The sequence below is a fragment of the Heterodontus francisci genome, unplaced genomic scaffold (assembly GCF_036365525.1).
Source record: "Heterodontus francisci isolate sHetFra1 unplaced genomic scaffold, sHetFra1.hap1 HAP1_SCAFFOLD_724, whole genome shotgun sequence".
Classification (NCBI taxonomy): Eukaryota; Metazoa; Chordata; class Chondrichthyes; order Heterodontiformes; family Heterodontidae; genus Heterodontus; species Heterodontus francisci.
Genome location: NW_027140460.1, coordinates 511,317 through 527,956, shown reverse-complemented (window position 1 = coordinate 527,956; position 16,640 = coordinate 511,317). Strand labels below are relative to the sequence as shown.

The 16,640-nt window shown below is 51.9% G+C and overlaps 1 protein-coding gene across 1 annotated transcript in view; it reads left to right on the top strand.

Annotated features, from left to right (window-relative positions):
* LOC137359868 (serine/threonine-protein kinase Nek9) overlaps window positions 1-16,640 on the top strand; it is a 156,547-nt gene that overhangs the window by 31,071 nt on the left and 108,836 nt on the right. Inside the window, exon 2 of the mRNA XM_068025549.1 lies at window positions 14,820-14,997. Coding sequence (XP_067881650.1) covers window positions 14,820-14,997 — 178 coding nt within the window. The remainder of the gene's footprint in view (window positions 1-14,819; window positions 14,998-16,640) is intronic.

The window sequence follows — 16,640 nt, the reverse complement described above, 5'->3', positions numbered from 1 at the left end:
ATCACTCTCTCAGTACTGACCCTCCGACAGTGCATCACTCTCTCAGTACTGACCCTCTGACAGTGCGGCACTGTCTCAGTACTGAATGGCCGACAGTGCGGCACTCCCTCAGAACTGACCCTCCGACAGTGCGGCACACCCTCAGCACTGACCCTCCGACAGTGCAGCACTCTCTCAGTCCTGACCCTCAGACAGTGCAGCACTCTCTCAGTCCTGACCCTCAGACAGTGCAGCACTCTCTCAGTCCTGACCCTCAGACAGTGCAGCACTCTCTCAGTCCTGACCCTCAGACAGTGCAGCACTCTCTCAGTACTGATGCTCCGACAGTGCAGCACTCCCTCAGCACTGATGCTCCGACAGTGCAGCACTCCCTCAGTACTGACCCTCTGACAGTGCAGCACTCCCTCAGTACTGACCCTCTGACAGTGCAGCACTCCCTCAGTACTGACCCTCCGACATTGCAGCATTCTCTCAGTACTGACCCTCAGACAGTGCAGCACTCTCTCAGTCCTGACCCTCTGACAGTGCAGCACTCTCTCAGTACTGACCGTCGGACAGTGCATCACTCTCTCAGTACTGACCCTCCGACAGTGCAGCACACTTCTCACTACTGACTGTCCGACAGTGCAGCACTCTCTCAGTACTGACCCTCCGACGGTGCAGCACTCTCTCAGTACTGACCCTCCGACAGTGCAGCACTGCCTCAGTACTGACCCTCCGAAGGTGCAGCACTCCCTCAGTACTGACCCTCCGACAGTGCAGCACTCTCTCAGGACTGACCCTCCGACGGTGCAGCACTCTCTCAGTACTGACCCTCCGAAGGTGCAGCACTCCCTCAGTACTGACCCTCCGACAGTGCAGCACTCTCTCAGTACTGACCCTCCGACAGTGCAGCACTCTCAGTACTGACCCTCCGACAGTGCAGCACTCTCTCAGTACTGACCCTCCGACAGTGCAGCACTCTCTCAGTACTGACCCTCCGACAGTGCAGCACTCCCTCAGTACTGACCCTCCGACAGTGCAGCACTCCCTCAGTACTGACCCTCCGACAGTGCAGCACTCCCTCAGTACTGACCCTCCGACAGTGCGGCACTCTCTCAGTACTGACGCTCCGACAGTGCATCACTCTCTCAGTACTGACGCTCCGACAGTGCATCACTCTCTCAGTACTGACCCTCCGACAGTGCAGCACACTTCTCACTACTGACCCTCCGACAGTGCAGCACTCTCTCAGTACTGACCCTCCGACAGTGCAGCACACTTCTCACTACTGACTGTCCGACAGTGCAGAACTCCCTCAGTACTGACCCACCGACAGTGCATCACTCTCTCAGTACTGACCCTCCGACAGTGCAGCACTCTCTCACTACTGACTGTCCGACAGTGCAGAACTCCCTCAGTACTGACCCTCCGACAGTGCATCACTCTCTCAGTACTGACCCTCCGACAGTGCATCACTCTCTCAGTACTGACCCTCCGACAGTGCATCACTCTCTCAGTACTGACCCTCCGACAGTGCATCACTCTCTCAGTACTGACCCTCTGACAGTGCGGCACTCTCTCACTACTGAATGGCCGACAGTGCGGCACTCCCTCAGAACTGACCCTCCGACAGTGCAGCACTCTCTCACTACTGACCGTCCGACAGTGCAGAACTCCCTCAGTACTGACCCTCCGACAGTGCAGCACTCTCAGTACTGACCCTCCGACAGTGCAGCACTCTCAGTACTGACCCTCCGACAGTGCAGCACTCTCTCAGTACTGACCCTCCGACAGTGCAGCACTCTCTCAGTACTGACCCTCCGACAGTGCAGCACTCTCTCACTACTGACCGTCCGACAGTGCAGCACTCTCTCAGTACTGACCCTCTGACAGTGCAGCACTCTCTCAGTACTGACCGTCGGACAGTGCATCACTCTCTCAGTACTGACCCTCCGACAGTGCAGCACACTTCTCACTACTGACTGTCCGACAGTGCAGAACTCCCTCAGTACTGACCCTCCGACAGTGCATCACTCTCTCAGTACTGACGCTCCGACAGTGCAGCACTCTCTCAGTACTGACGCTCCGACAGTGCATCACTCTCTCAGTACTGACCCTCCGACAGTGCGGCACTCCCCCAGCACTGACCCTCCGACAGTGCAGCACACTTCTCACTACTGACCCTCCGACAGTGCAGCACTCTCTCAGTACTGACCCTCTGACAGTGCAGCACTCTCTCAGTACTGACCGTCGGACAGTGCATCACTCTCTCAGTACTGACCCTCCGACAGTGCAGCACACTTCTCACTACTGACTGTCCGACAGTGCAGAACTCCCTCAGTACTGATCCACCGACAGTGCATCACTCTCTCAGTACTGACCCTCCGACAGTGCAGCACACTTCTCACTACTGACTGTCCGACAGTGCAGAACTCCCTCAGTACTGACCCTCCGACAGTGCATCACTCTCTCAGTACTGACCCTCCGACAGTGCATCACTCTCTCAGTACTGACCCTCCGACAGTGCATCACTCTCTCAGTACTGACCCTCTGACAGTGCGGCACTGTCTCAGTACTGAATGGCCGACAGTGCGGCACTCCCTCAGAACTGACCCTCCGACAGTGCGGCACACCCTCAGCACTGACCCTCCGACAGTGCAGCACTCTCTCAGTCCTGACCCTCAGACAGTGCAGCACTCTCTCAGTCCTGACCCTCAGACAGTGCAGCACTCTCTCAGTCCTGACCCTCAGACAGTGCAGCACTCTCTCAGTCCTGACCCTCAGACAGTGCAGCACTCTCTCAGTACTGATGCTCCGACAGTGCAGCACTCCCTCAGCACTGATGCTCCGACAGTGCAGCACTCCCTCAGTACTGACCCTCTGACAGTGCAGCACTCCCTCAGTACTGACCCTCTGACAGTGCAGCACTCCCTCAGTACTGACCCTCCGACATTGCAGCATTCTCTCAGTACTGACCCTCAGACAGTGCAGCACTCTCTCAGTCCTGACCCTCTGACAGTGCAGCACTCTCTCAGTACTGACCGTCGGACAGTGCATCACTCTCTCAGTACTGACCCTCCGACAGTGCAGCACACTTCTCACTACTGACTGTCCGACAGTGCAGAACTCCCTCAGTACTGACCCTCCGACAGTGCATCACTCTCTCAGTACTGACGCTCCGACAGTGCAGCACACTTCTCACTACTGACTGTCCGACAGTGCAGAACTCCCTCAGTACTGACCCTCTGACAGTGCATCACTCTCTCAGTACTGACGCTCCGACAGTGCATCACTCTCTCAGTACTGACCCTCCGACAGTGCGGCACTCCCCCAGCACTGACCCTCCGACAGTGCGGCACTCTGTCAGTACTGACCCTCCGACAGTGCAGCACACTTCTCACTACTGACCCTCCGACAGTGCAGCACTCTCTCAGTACTGACCCTCCGACAGTGCAGCACACTTCTCACTACTGACTGTCCGACAGTGCAGAACTCCCTCAGTACTGATCCACCGACAGTGCATCACTCTCTCAGTACTGACCCTCCGACAGTGCAGCACACTTCTCACTACTGACTGTCCGACAGTGCAGAACTCCCTCAGTACTGACCCTCCGACAGTGCATCACTCTCTCAGTACTGACCCTCCGACAGTGCAGCACACTTCTCAGCACTGACTGTCCGACAGTGCAGAACTCCCTCAGTACTGACCCTCTGACAGTGCATCACTCTCTCAGTACTGACCCTCCGACAGTGCATCACTCTCTCAGTACTGACCCTCCGACAGTGCATCACTCTCTCAGTACTGACCCTCCGACAGTGCATCACTCTCTCAGTACTGACCCTCCGACAGTGCATCACTCTCTCAGTACTGACCCTCCGACAGTGCATCACTCTCTCAGTACTGACCCTCTGTCAGTGCGGCACTCTCTCAGTACTGAATGGCCGACAGTGCGGCACTCCCTCAGAACTGACCCTCCGACAGTGCGGCACACCCTCAGCACTGACCCTCCGACAGTGCAGCACTCTCTCAGTCCTGACCCTCAGACAGTGCAGCACTCTCTCAGTCCTGACCCTCAGACAGTGCAGCACTCTCTCAGTCCTGACCCTCAGACAGTGCAGCACTCTCTCAGTCCTGACCCTCAGACAGTGCAGCACTCTCTCAGTACTGACCCTCCGACAGTGCAGCACTCCCTCAGCACTGATGCTCCGACAGTGCAGCACTCCCTCAGCACTGATGCTCCGACAGTGCAGCACTCCCTCAGTACTGACCCTCTGACAGTGCAGCACTCCCTCAGTACTGACCCTCCGACATTGCAGCATTCTCTCAGTACTGACCCTCAGACAGTGCAGCACTCTCTCAGTACTGACGCTCCGACAGTGCGGCACCCCCTCAGTACTGACTCTCCGACAGTGCGGCCCTCCCTCAGTACTGACTCTCCGACAGTGTGGCACTCCCTCAGTACTGACCCTCCGACAGTGCAGCACTCTCTCAGTACTAACCCTCCGACAGTGCAGCACTCCCCCAATACTGACCCTCCGACAGTGCAGCACTCCCTCAGTACTGACCCTCCGACCGTCCGGTGCTCCCTCATTACTGACCCTCCGACAGTGCAACATTCCCTCAATACTGATCCTCCGACATTGCAGCACTCCCTCAGTACTGACCCTCCGACAGTGCAGCACTCCCTCAGTACTGACCCTCCGACAGTGCAGCACTCCCTCAGTACTGACCCTCCGACCGTCTCGTGCTCCCTCATTACTGACCCTCCGACAGTGCAACATTCCCTCAATACTGATCCTCCGACATTGCAGCACTCGCTCAGTACTGACCCTCCGAAAGTGCAGCATTCCCTCAGTACTGACCCGGCGACAGTGCAGCACTCCCTCAGTACTGACCCTCCGACAGTGCAGCACTCCCTCAGTACTGACTCTCCGACAGTGCAGCACTCCCTCAGTACTGACCCTCCGAAAGTGCAGCATTCCCTCAGTACTGACCCGGCGACAGTGCAGCACTTCCTCAGTCCTGACCCTCCGACAGTGCAGCACTCCCTCAGTACTGACCCTCCGACAGTGCAGCACTCCCTCAGTACTGACCCTCCGACAGTGCAGCACTCCCTCAGTACTGACCTGCCGACAGTGCAATGCTCCCTCTGTACTGACCCTCCGACAGTGCAGCACTCCCCCAGCACTGACCCTCCGACAGTGCGGCGCACTCTCAGTACTGACCCTCTGACAGTGCAGCACTCCCTCAGTACTGACCCTCCATCAGTGTGGTGCTTCCTCAGTACTGACTCTCCATCAATGTGGCGCTCCCTCAGTACTGACCCTCAGACAGTGCAGCACTCCCTCAGTACTGACCCTCCAACAGTGCAGCACTCTCTCAGTCCTGACCCTCAGACAGTGCAGCACTCTCTCAGTCCTGACCCTCAGTCAGTGCAGCACTCTCTCAGTCCTGACCCTCAGACAGTGCAGCACTCTCTCAGTCCTGACCCTCCGACCGTCTGGTGCTCCCTCATTACTGACCCTCCGACAGTGCAACATTCCCTCAATACTGATCCTCCGACATTGCAGCACTCCCTCAGTACTGACCCTCCGAAAGTGCAGCATTCCCTCAGTACTGACCCGGCGACAGTGCAGCACTCCCTCAGTACTGACCCTCCGACAGTGCAGCACTCCCTCAGTACTGACTCTCCGACAGTGCCGCACTCCCTCAGTACTGACCTTCCGACAGTGCGGCACTCCCTCAGTACTGACCCTCCGACAGTGCGGCACTCCCTCAGTACTGACCCTCCGACAGTGCAGCACTCTTTCAGTACTGACCCTCCGACAGTGCAGCACTCCCTCATTACTGACCCTCCGACAGTGCAGCACTCCCTCAGTACTGACCCTCCGACAGTGCCGCACTCCGTCAGTACTGACCCTCCGACAGTGCAGCAGTCCCTCAGTACTGACCCTCCGAAAGTGCAGCATTCCCTCAGTACTGACCCTCCGACAGTGCAGCACTCCCTCAGTACTGACCCTCCGAAAGTGCGGCATTTCCTCAGTACTGACCCTCCGAAAGTGCGGCATTCCCTCAGTACTGACCCTCCGACAGTGCGGCACTCCCTCAGTACTGACACTCCGACACTGCAGCACTACGTCAGTGCTGACCCTCCGACAGTGCCGCACTCCCTCAGTACTGACCCTCCGACAGTGCAGCACTCCCTCAGTCCTGACCCTCCGACAGTGCGGCACTCCCTCAGTAATTTTTTTTTTTATTCATTCAATAGATGTAACTGTCACTGGCAAGGCTAGAATTTGTTGCCCACCCCTAATTGCCCTTGAGAGGGTGGTGGTGAGCTGCCTTCTTGAACCGTTGCAGTCCATGTGAGGTAGGTACACCCACAGTGCTGTTAGGAAGGGAGTTCCAGGATTTTGACCCAGCGACAGTGAAGGAACGGCGATATAGTTCCATGTCAGGATGGTGTGTGACTTGGAGGGGAACTTGCAGGTGGTGATGTTCCCATGTATTTGATGCCCTTGTCCTCCTAGTCAGTAGAGGTCATGGGTTTGGAAGGTGCTGTCGATGGAGGCGCTGTGAGTTGCTGCAGTGCATCTTGTAGATGGTACACACTGCTGCCACTGTGCGTCGGTGGTGGAGGGAGTGAATGTTGAAGATGGTGGATGGGGTGTCAATCAAGTGGCCTGCTTTGTCCTGGATGGTGTCGAGCTTCTGGAGTGTTGTTGGAGCTGCACCCATCCAGGCAAGCGGAGAGTATTCCATCACACTCCTGACTTGTGCCTTGTAGATGGTGGAAAGGCTTTGGGGAGTCAGGAGGTGAGTAACTCACCGCAGAATTCCCAGCCTCTGTCCTGCTTGTGTAGCCACAGTATTTATATGGTTACTCCAGTTCAGTTTCTGGTCATTGGTACCCCCCGGATGTTGATAGTGGGGGATTCAGCGATGATAATGCTGTTGAATGTCAAGGAGAGATGGTTAGATTCTCTCTTGTTGGAGATGGTCATTGCCTAGCACTTGTGTGGCATAAATATTACTTGCTACTTATCAGCCTAAACCTGGATATTGTCCTGGTCTTGCTGCATTTCTACACAGACTGCTTCAGTATCTGAGGAGTCACGAATGGTGCTGAACATTGTGCAATCATCAGCGAACATCCCCACTTCTGACCTTATGATTGAAGGAAGGTCATTGATGAAGCAGCTTAAGTTAGTTGGGTCGAGGACACTACCCTGAGGAACTCCTGCAGTGATGTCCTGGAGCTCAGACGGTTGACCTCCAACAACCACAACCATCTTCAGCACACGTCTTCAGTACTACAGGCAGGACCCATAGCCTTTGCAGTATCCAATGCCTTCAGATGTTTCTTGATATCACGTGGAGTGAATCGAATTGGCTGAAGACTGGCATCTGTGATGCTGGGAACCTCAGGAGGAGGCTGAGATGGATCATTAACTCGGCACTTCTGGCTGAAGGTTGTTGCAAATGCTTCAGCCTTGTCTTTTGCACTGATGTGCTGGGCTCCCCCATCATTGAGAATGGGGATATCTGTAGAGCCACCTCCTCCTGTTAATTGCTCAATTATCCACCACCATTCACGGCTGGATGTAGCAGGACTAGAGAGCTTAGATCTGATTCATTGGTTATGGGATCACTTAGCTCTGTCTATTACATGCTGCTTACGCTGTTTGGCATCCAAGTAGTCCTGGATTGTAGCTTCACCAGGTTGACACCTCATTTTGAGGTATGCCTGGTGCTGCTCCTGGCATGCCCTCCTGCACTCTTCATTGAACCAGGGTTGGTCTGCTGGCTTGATGGTAATGGTAGAGTGGGGGATATGCCGGGCCATGAGGTTGTAGATTGTGGTTGAGTACAATTCTGCTGCTGCTGATGGCCCACAGCGCCTCATGGATGCCCAGTTTTGCATTATTAGGTCTGTTCAGAATATATCCCATTTAGCACGGTGATAGTGCCACACAACACGATGGAGGGTATCCTCAATGTGAAGACGGTACTTTGTCTACAAAAGGACTGTGCAGTGGTCACTCCGACCAATACTGTCGTGGACAGATGCATCTGCGGCAGGCAGATTGATGAGGACGAGGTCAAGGAGGTTTTTCCCGTCTTGTTCATTCCCTCAGCGCATGCCGCTGACCCTGTCTAGCAGCTATGTCCTTTCGGACTCGGCCAGCTCGGTCAGTAGTGGTGCTACCAAGTCACTCTTGGTGATGGACATTGAAGTCCCCCACCCAGAGTACATTCTCTGCCCTTGCCACCCTCAGTGCTTCCTCCAATTGGTGTCCAACATGGAGAAGCACTGATTCCTCAACTGAGGGGTGGGCGGGCAGGGGACGGTAGGTGGTAATCAGCAGGAGGTTTCCTTGCTCATGTTTGATCTGATGCCATGAGACTTCATGGGGTCCTGAGTCGATGATGAGGACTCAGCGGGCAACTCCCTCCTGACTGTATACCACTGTGTTGCCACCTCTGGTGGGTCTGTCCTGCTGGTGGGACAGGACATACCCGGGGATGGTGATGGCAGTATCTGGGACATTGTCTGTAAGGTATGATTTGGTGATTATGACTATGTCAGGCTGTTGCTTGTTTAGTCTGTGGGCAGCTCTCCCAACTTTGGCAGAAGCCCCCAGATGTTAGTAAGGAGGACTTTGCAGGGTCGGCTGGTCAGAATGTGCCTTTGACTTATCCGCTGCCTAGGTCAATGCCGGGTGTTCAGTCCGGTTTTATTCTTATTCAGCTTTTCTGTCGTGGTTTGATACAACCAAGGGACTTGTGAGGGCAGTTAAGAGTCAACCACATTGCTGTGGGTCTGGATTCATATGTAGGCCAGACTAGGTAGGGAAGGCAGATTTCCTTCCCTTGAGGACATTGGTGAAGCAGATGGGTTTTAATGACAACCCGGTGTTATCTACTGAGTCACAGCTAACGTAACAGTAAACATCAGGGGAGATGGAGCCAGGTTATAACAATATCAAAGCTAACAGCTAAAATTTTTGCAATATTTTAAGAGAAAGGTTGTGGTAAAGGAGAATGTGTGTTAATTATATATCAATTGTGTTTAATTATATACAGGTGGAGGACATTAATTGGCATCTTACTTGAGTCCATTTAAAGAGATACTTCCTGAAACTGTGTTGGGTTTGAGATAGGAGGTATATGCTTGTAATGTTTCAGTCTGTAAGTAAGTATAAGATTGAGTAAAGATTGGCTCCAGTATCATCCTTCACCAACTGGCTTTTTGGAACATAAGAATGTGGGCCATTAAAGACAAACATAGAATCACAGAAACGTACAGCACAGATGAGGCCATTCAGCCTCTCGTGCCTGTGCTGGCTCTTTGAAAGAGCAGTTGTGCTCAGTCCCACATTCCCTCTTTTTGTATTTCAGGTACAGGCAAGGAACATTCCAACAAGGGTGAAAGGTAGGCGAACCAAGAACAGGGCTTCTTGGTTGATGAGGGACATAGCGATGATGAAAAAAGTGAGGGTGTATGATGCATGTCAGGTGAACTCATCAAGTGAGAACCCGGCCTTATACAATAATTTGAGAGGGAGGTGAAGAGGAAAATAAGAGCAAAATACTGCGGATACTGGAACTCTGAAATGAGAACAGAAAGTGCTGGAAATACTCAGCAGGTCTGGCAGCATCTGTGGTGAGAGAAACAGAGTTAACGTTTCAGATCTGCGACCTTTCATCAGTTCTGAGGAGGAAAATAAGACTGGTAAAGACAGAATATGAGAATAGAATTGCAATCAACATAAAAAGGAACCCAAAGATCTTCTACCGGCATGTAAATAGTAAGCAGGTAGTGAGAGGTGGAGTGGAGCCGATTAGGGACAAAGAGGGTAATATATGCTTAGAGGCACAAGGCAAGGCTAATATACTTAATGAGTGCTTTGTATCAGTGTTCACAAAGGAAATGAATTCTGACAAAATATCAGTAAAGGGAGAGAGAGTAGAGGCAATGGATAGGATAAAAATTGAGAGGGGGAAAGGTACTAAAAAGGCTGGTTATGCTTAGGGTAGATAAGTTACCTGGTCTGAATGGCTCGCATCCCAGGTTTCTAAAGGAAGTGGGGATGGAGATAGTGGAAAGGGCTTGGCATAATGTTCCAATCTTCCTGGGAGGTGTCAAAGGATTGGAGAGTGGCAAATGTGACACCTTTATTCAAGAAAAGGTGTAAGGACAGTCCTAGCAACTACAGACCAGTTAGTTTAACATCAGTGGTGGGTAAGGTTTTAGAAACAATAATCAGGAAAAATATCAATGGACACTTAGAGAGGTTTGAGTTAATTAAGGAGAGTCAGCACGAATTTGGAAAAGGCAGATCATGCTTGACTAATCTAATTGAATTTTTGATGATGTAACAGAAGGTTGATGAAGGGAATGTGGTGGATGTTGTCTATTTGGATTTTAAGAAAAAGTTTGATAAGGTAACACATAAAAGGCTAGTTAAGACAATTGAAGCTCATGGAATAGGAGGGTCAGCGTCCAATTGGATAAAAAATTGACTTATGAATAGAAAACAGTGAGTTGTAGTAAATGGTTGTTTTTCAGACTGAAGGATGGTAGACAGTGGTGTTCCCCAAGGGTCAGTGCTGGAACCACTGCTTTTTTTGCGATATATAAATGACGTGGATATTGGAATACAGAGTAGAATTACAAAATTTGCTGACGACACCAAACTTGGAGGAGTGCCAAACAGTGAAGATGATATGAACCACCTGCAACAGAACATGGATAGGCTAGCAGAATGGGCAGAGAGGTGGCAGATGGAATTTAATACTGACAAGTGTGAGGTGATGCATTTTGGCAGAAAGAATAGAGAGGCAATATAAACTTAATGGCACAGTTCTAAAGAGTGTGCAGGAAAAGAGGGACCTGGGGGTGCATGTGCATTGATCTTTGAAGGTGGCTGGACATATTGAGAGAGTGGTTAGTAAAGCAGATGGGATCTTAGGCTTCATAAATGGAGACATAGAATACAAAAACAGGGAAGTTATGCTGAACCTTTATAAAGCTCTGGTTAGGGCCCAAGTGGAGTATTGTGTCCAGTTCTGGTCACCACACTGTAGGAAGGATGTGAGGGTCCTTGAGAGGGTGCAGAGCAGATTTACCAGAATGGTTCCAGGGATGAGGAATTTTAATTACAAGGTTAGGTTGGAGAAGCTGGGGTGGTTCTCCTTGGAACAAAGGAGATTGAGGGGAGATTTAATAGAACTGTACAAGATTATGACAGACTTAGATAAGTTAGACAAGGAAAAACTGTTCCCATTAACGAATAGTACAAGGACTAGGGACACAGATTGTAAGTTTATATAGAATTATAGCGTTAAACATCACAGAAACAGGCCCTTCGGCCCATCGTGTCTGTGCCGGCCATCAAGCACCTAACTATTCACACAGAAACATTGAAAATAGGAGCAGGAGTAGTTCATTCGGCCTATCAAGCCTGCTCCACCATTCATTATGATCATGGATGATCATCGAAATCCGTAACCTGTTCCCGTTTTCCCCCCATATCCTTTGATCTGTTTAAACCCAAGAGCTATATCTAACTCCTTCTTGAAAACTTACAATGTTTTGGCCTCGGCAGCCTTCTGTGGTAGTGAATTCCACAGGCTCACCACTCTCTGGGTGAAGAAATTTCTCCTCATCTCAGTCCTGAAAGGCTTACCCCGTATCCTTAGACTATGACCCCTAGTTCTGGACTCCCCCACCATCGGGAACATCCTTCCTGCATCTACCCTGTCAGAATTTTATAGGTTTCTATGAGATTCCCCCCCCCTCACTCTTCTGAACTCCAGTGAATATAATCCTAACAAACTCAATCTCTCCTCATTCATCAGTCCTGCCATCCCAGGAATCAGTCTGGTAAACCGTCGCTGCACTCCCTCTATAGCAAGAACATCCTTCCTCAGAAAAGGAGACCAAAACGGCGCACGATATTCCAGGTGTGGCCTCACCAAGGCCCTGTATAATTGCAGCAAGACATCCCTGATCCTGTGCTCGAATCCTCTCGCTATGAAGGCCAACATACCATTTGCCTTTTTTACCGCCTGTTGCACCTGCATGCTTACCTTAAGTGACTGGTGTACGAGAACACCCAGGTTTTGTTGCATATTCCCCTCTCTCAGTTTTTAGCTGTTCAGATAATCTGCCTTCCTATTTTTGCTACCAAAGTGGATAGCCTCACATTTATCCACATTATACTGCATCTGCCATGCATTAGCCCACTCACTCAACTTGTCCAAATCACCCTGAAGCCTCTCTGCATCCTCCTCACAACTCATCCTCCCAACCAGTTTTGTGTCATCTGCAAATTTGGAGATATTACATTTAGTTCCCTCATCTAAATCATTAATATATATTGTGAATAGCTGGGGACCAAGCACCGATCCCTGTGGTACCCCACTGGTCACTGCCTGTCACTCAGAAAAAGATCCATTTATTCCTACTCTTTGTTTCCTTTTTGCCAACCAATTTTCTATCCATCGCAATACACTACCCCCAATCCCATGGGCTTTAATCTTACACGCTAATCTCTTATTTGGACTTTGTCGAAAACCTTCTGAAAGTCCAAATAAACCACATCCACTGTCTCCCCCTCATCAACTCTGCCAGTTACATCCTCGAAGAATTCTAGTAGATTTGTCAAACATGATTTCCCTTTCGTAAATCCATGCAGACTCTGTCCGATTCTGCCAGCAGGTAGGACAGCAGGTGAAATAACTGAGGGGGAACTAGTAAATAAGGCCAGTAAGACTAAGAGGAAGAGCAGGCAGGGAGATGTTGCGGAGCACAGTGGGACTGGTGGTCTGAAGTGCATTTGTTTCAATGCGAGAAGTAGAACAGGTAAGGCAGATGAACTTACAGCTTGGATTAGTACTTGGAACTATGATGCTGTTGCTATTACAGAGACTTGGTTGAGGGAAGGACAGGATTGGCAGCTAAATGTTCCGGGATTTAGAAGTTTCAGGCGGGATAGAGGGGAATGTAAAAGGGGTGGGGGTGTTGCATTACTGGTTAAGGAGAATATCACAGCTGTACTGCGGGAGGACACCTCAGAGGGGTCATGCAGCGAGGCAATATGGGTGGAGCTCAGGAATAGGAAGGGTGCAGTCACGATGTTGGGGGTTTACTACAGGCCTCCCAACAGCCAGCGGGAGGTAGAGGAGCAGATATGTAGACAGATTTTGGAAAGATGTAAAGGTAACACGGTTGTGGTGGTGGGTAATTTTAACTTCGCCTATATTGACGGGGACTCACTTAGTGCTAGGGGCTTGGATGGGGCAGAATTTGTAAGGAGCATCCAGGAGGGCTTCTTGAAACAATACGTAGATAGTCCAACTAGGGATGGGGCTGTACTGGACCTGGTATTGGGGAATGAGCCCGGCCAGGTGGTCGAAGTTTCAGTAGGGGAGCATTTCGGGAACAGTGACCATAATTCCATAAGTTTTAAGGTACTTGTGGATAAGGATAAGAGTAGTCCTCGGGTGAAGGTGCTAAATTGGGGGAAGGCTAATTATAACAATATTAGGCAGGAACTGAAGAATTTAGATTGGGGGCGGCTGTTTGAGGGTAAATCGACATCTGACATGTGGGGGTCTTTCAAACGTCATAACCTCCCTGCTCTTATATTCTATGCCTCGGCTGATAAAGGCAAGTATCCCATATGCCTTCCTAACCACCTTATCTACCTGTGCTGCTGCCTTCAGTGATCTATGGACAAGTACACCAAGGTCCCTCTGACCCTCTGTACTTCCGGGTTTTGGGCAAGAGATGTAGGGGCAATATCAGAAAGAACTTTTTTACGCAGCGAGTATAACTGACCTGGAACTCGCTGCCTACGAGGGTGGTGTAAGAGGAGGCGGTGAAATTGGATAGACGCTTGAAGGAAATAGAAATAAACTTGCAGTGCTATGGGGAGGGGGAGTGTGGTGTACATGGGACTGGATTGCTCCAGGGAGAGCCGGCATAGGCTCGATGGGCCGAATGGCTGTCTTCTGTACCGTTATGACTCTATGATACTGGATGCTGAATCCTATTCTACTCTGTTGTAGGAACCCTCAGCCTTACGGCAATGGAACTCAACAGGAACAGGACCTCTGGCTGATATTCCCCCATCCGAGTCAGTGATACTGAGGCCAGTTGTTTTATTTGCTGCCCTAACTGAGAGCTGGTCTCTGGTCCACACTGATCTCTGGGGCTCAGTACTATTAAGGCTGTGCAGTCACTCACAAATGCAAATGGAAGATTGTTCTGTCCTCAGTAATTAAAAGCAGACTGGATGAAAGTAGTGAGGAAGAGGAGTGATTTCCCATCTAAGGCACACTGTTCAGTGTGATCACTACTGACACTGAGCTCTCAGTCTGTTTGTGGAGGGTTCGGACTGGACGAGGAGTGTTTCAGTGGATCTAAAAACAGAAAGTGCTGGAAATACTCAGCAGCTCTGGCAGCATCTGTGGAGAGAGAAACGGAGTTAACGTTTCAGGTCGATGACCTTTCATCAGAACTGGTGGCCTGGTCTTCTGATGAAGGGTCACTGACCTGAAACGTTAACTCTGTTTCTCTCTCCACAGATGCTGCCAGACCTGCTGAGTATTTCCAGCACTTTCTGTTTTTATTTCAGCATCTGCCGTATTTTGATTTTATTTTCGTGTTTCAGTGCAGTCTGTTGAGGACTGTTAGATATGAGATGGTGATATCTGCTCTAATTAGGGGCAGTGCTGAGACAGCTTTGCCTGGGTTCCTGCCCTGCCCCCCCAGCCACTCTCAAGCCCCATTGTTAATGGGAATTTCTGCCCTTTTTTGTGACAGGACAACTCTCTGGTGGTGTGGAAGGAGATAGATCTGGCTCGGCTGTCAGAGAAGGAACAACGAGACACGCAGAACGAGATCCTCATCCTCTCAGTGCTCCAGCACCACAACATTATCGCCTATTATAACCATTTCCTGGATGAAAGCAAGCTCCTAATTGAGGTGGAATACTGCAATGGTGAGTACGGTGGCACCACAGGAGGCACTGGTTGGGCCTGGGTGGGTGTGGCAGTGGGTTGCTGGCAGGTCCAGCGGTGGGGGCTGGTCACTAATCGGGCCAGGGGTGGTCGCTGGGTGGGTGTGGTGGTGGGTCGCTGGCCAGTCCGGGCGGGGGTGGGGGGGCGTTGGTCGGGCCGAGGTGGGTGGGAGGGTGCAGGGCTGCACCTGCTACACGGGGATACACCAGCGTGTCAGCTATGACTCAGTCAGAAAAACACTTCGCTCAGCGTTAGAAGGTTGTGCATTCAAGTCCGGCGAGCACTAAATTCTAGGTTGACACTCGAGTGCAGTACTGAGGGAGTGCTGCACTGTCGGAGGGTCAGTACTGAGTGAGTGCTGCACTGTCGGACGGTCAGTACGGAGGGAGTGCTGCACTGTCGGAGGGTCAGTACTGAGTGAGTGCTGCACTGTCGGACGGTCAGTACGGAGGGAGTGCTGCACTGTCGGAGGGTCAGTACTGAGTGAGTGCTGCACTGTCGGACGGTCAGTACGGAGGGAGTGCTGCACTGTCGGAGGGTCAGTACTGAGTGAGTGCTGCACTGTCGGAGGGTCAGTACTGAGTGAGTGCTGCACTGTCGGAGGGTCAGTACTGAGCGAGTGCTGCACTGTCGGAGGGTCAGTACTGAGCAAGTGCTGCACTGTCGGAGGGTCAGTACTGAGGGAGTGCTGCACTGTCGGAGGGTCAGTACTGAGGGAGTGCTGCACTGTCGGAGGGTCAGTACTGAGTGAGTGCTGCACTGTCGGAGGGTCAGTACTGAGTGAGTGCTGCACTGTCGGAGGGTCAGTACTGAGTGAGTGCTGCACTGTCGGAGGGTCAGTACTGAGTGAGTGCTGCACTGTCGGAGGGTCAGTACTGAGTGAGTGCTGCACTGTCGGAGGGTCAGTACTGAGGGAGTGCCGCACTGTCGGAGGGTTAGTACTGAGGAGCGCTGCACTGTCAGAGGGTTAGTACTGAGGGAGTGCTGCACTGTCGGAGAGTCAGTACTGAGGGAGTGCTGCACTGTCGGAGAGTCAGTACTGAGGGAGTGCTGCACTGTCGGAGAGTCAGTACTGAGGGAGTGCTGCACTGTCGGAGAGTCAGTACTGAGGGAGTGCTGCACTGTCGGAGAGTCAGTACTGAGGGAGTGCTGCACTGTCGGAGAGTCAGTACTGAGGGAGTGCTGCACTGTCGGAGAGACAGTACTGAGGGAGTGCTGCACTGTCGGAGAGTCAGTACTGAGGGAGTGCTGCACTGTCGGAGAGTCAGTACTGAGGGAGTGCTGCACTGTCGGAGAGTCAGTACTGAGGGAGTGCCGCACTGTCGGAGGGTCAGTACTGAGGAGCGCTGCACTTTCGGAGGGTCAGTCCTGAGGGAGCGCCGCACTGTCGGAGGGTCAGTACTGAGGGAGCGCTGCACTGTCGGAGGGTTAGTACCGAGGAGCGCTGCACTGTCGGAGGGTCAGTACTGAGGGAGCGCCGCACTGTCGGAGGGTCAGTACTGAGGGAGCACTGCACTGCCGGAGGGTTAGTACTGAGGGAGCGCCGCACTGTCGGAGGGTCAGTACTGAGGGAGTGCTGCACTGTCGGAGGGTCAGTACTGAGGGAGCGCTGCACTGTCGGAGG